At 39.3% G+C, this 977-nt stretch overlaps 1 protein-coding gene across 1 annotated transcript in view; it reads right to left on the bottom strand.

Moving 5' to 3' along the window:
- Positions 1 to 548: 548 nt before the first annotated feature.
- The window catches only part of EMH_0083250 (60S ribosomal protein L13a, putative), a gene marked incomplete at both ends in the record, with an annotated part of 2,065 nt that continues 1,636 nt past the window's right edge, over positions 549 to 977 (bottom strand). The window contains 2 exons of the mRNA XM_013500618.1: positions 549 to 728; positions 903 to 968. Of these exons, the coding sequence (XP_013356072.1) occupies positions 549 to 728; positions 903 to 968 (246 nt within the window). The remainder of the gene's footprint in view (positions 729 to 902; positions 969 to 977) is intronic.

Genomic DNA, 977 nt, shown 5'->3' with positions numbered 1-977 from the left:
CATTCCTCTAAATGCAATAAATAAACGTTATTCTGTAGCGTAGCGTCTTCACACGCCACGCAACTTGAACCATCAGTTGCGGTGTACATACACCCCGTAAGCTCAAAAAAATACTTAAAAAACCGAAACGTAAACTTTCTCCCTGTTCTATCGAAATAAATAAAAGAGTTCGTATCTCCTAACTAATAACAACTCTACTCCTGTCCTCGCTAGCTGTATAGGTTTTATATTTTGGTGTAATGTTCGTAGCCGCACTGAGTGTATTGTGTATTTGAATTTAAATTTGTGTGGAGAAAGAAAGACGAAAGCGACGGGAAGAGAAATGATTGAAGCAGTTTCGTGCGTTGGCAACCAGAGGCAGACAGGCTATAGAGTGAGCTGCTGCTGAATCACCGCAGCAACGAAATTATATTTATGATCAGATCGAAGCAAGAAAAGAAAAAGATTATATTATATTAAAATATAATCTATTTCTAATCAAGAAACGATCAAGATCATAGTAATATCAGTTCAGTTCAACTTTTTCATGTTCAAGTTCAAGTTCAAGTTCATGCATAGCCGCACTGCTGCAGCAGACTAACGCTTTCTTTCGGCATAGATTTCGTAACTTCTTTCATTGCTGCAGCTTTCTCTTTTGCCTCAGCTTTCTTTCTCTGGAAATGTTTTAAAGATCTCGCTTTTCTCTTTTCTTCAAGGCGAGATATTAAGCTTCCCTTGGACCAGCCGACCTGCACATACACCCGAGCACATACACCCGAGATGAATGCAGCGAAAGAAAGCTGCGCGATCCTCCATTATTTCATGATTTAAATTGTTTAAAAAACATAAAAACCACATTAAAATTATATTATTTATAATATTTCATGAAAAAATTAAAATTTTCATGAATTATTTCCACCCACCATCTCACTCAGCTCCCCCAGCCGGCAGAAGTCTCGGCCCGGTCGCAGCCGCATAACGCGCAGCGCCTGAGGCAC

Source organism: Eimeria mitis, genomic scaffold, assembly GCF_000499745.2.
Source record: "Eimeria mitis Houghton genomic scaffold, Emh_scaff5629, whole genome shotgun sequence".
Taxonomy (NCBI): domain Eukaryota; phylum Apicomplexa; class Conoidasida; order Eucoccidiorida; family Eimeriidae; genus Eimeria; species Eimeria mitis.
This window is presented reverse-complemented; position numbering and strand designations above follow the sequence as displayed.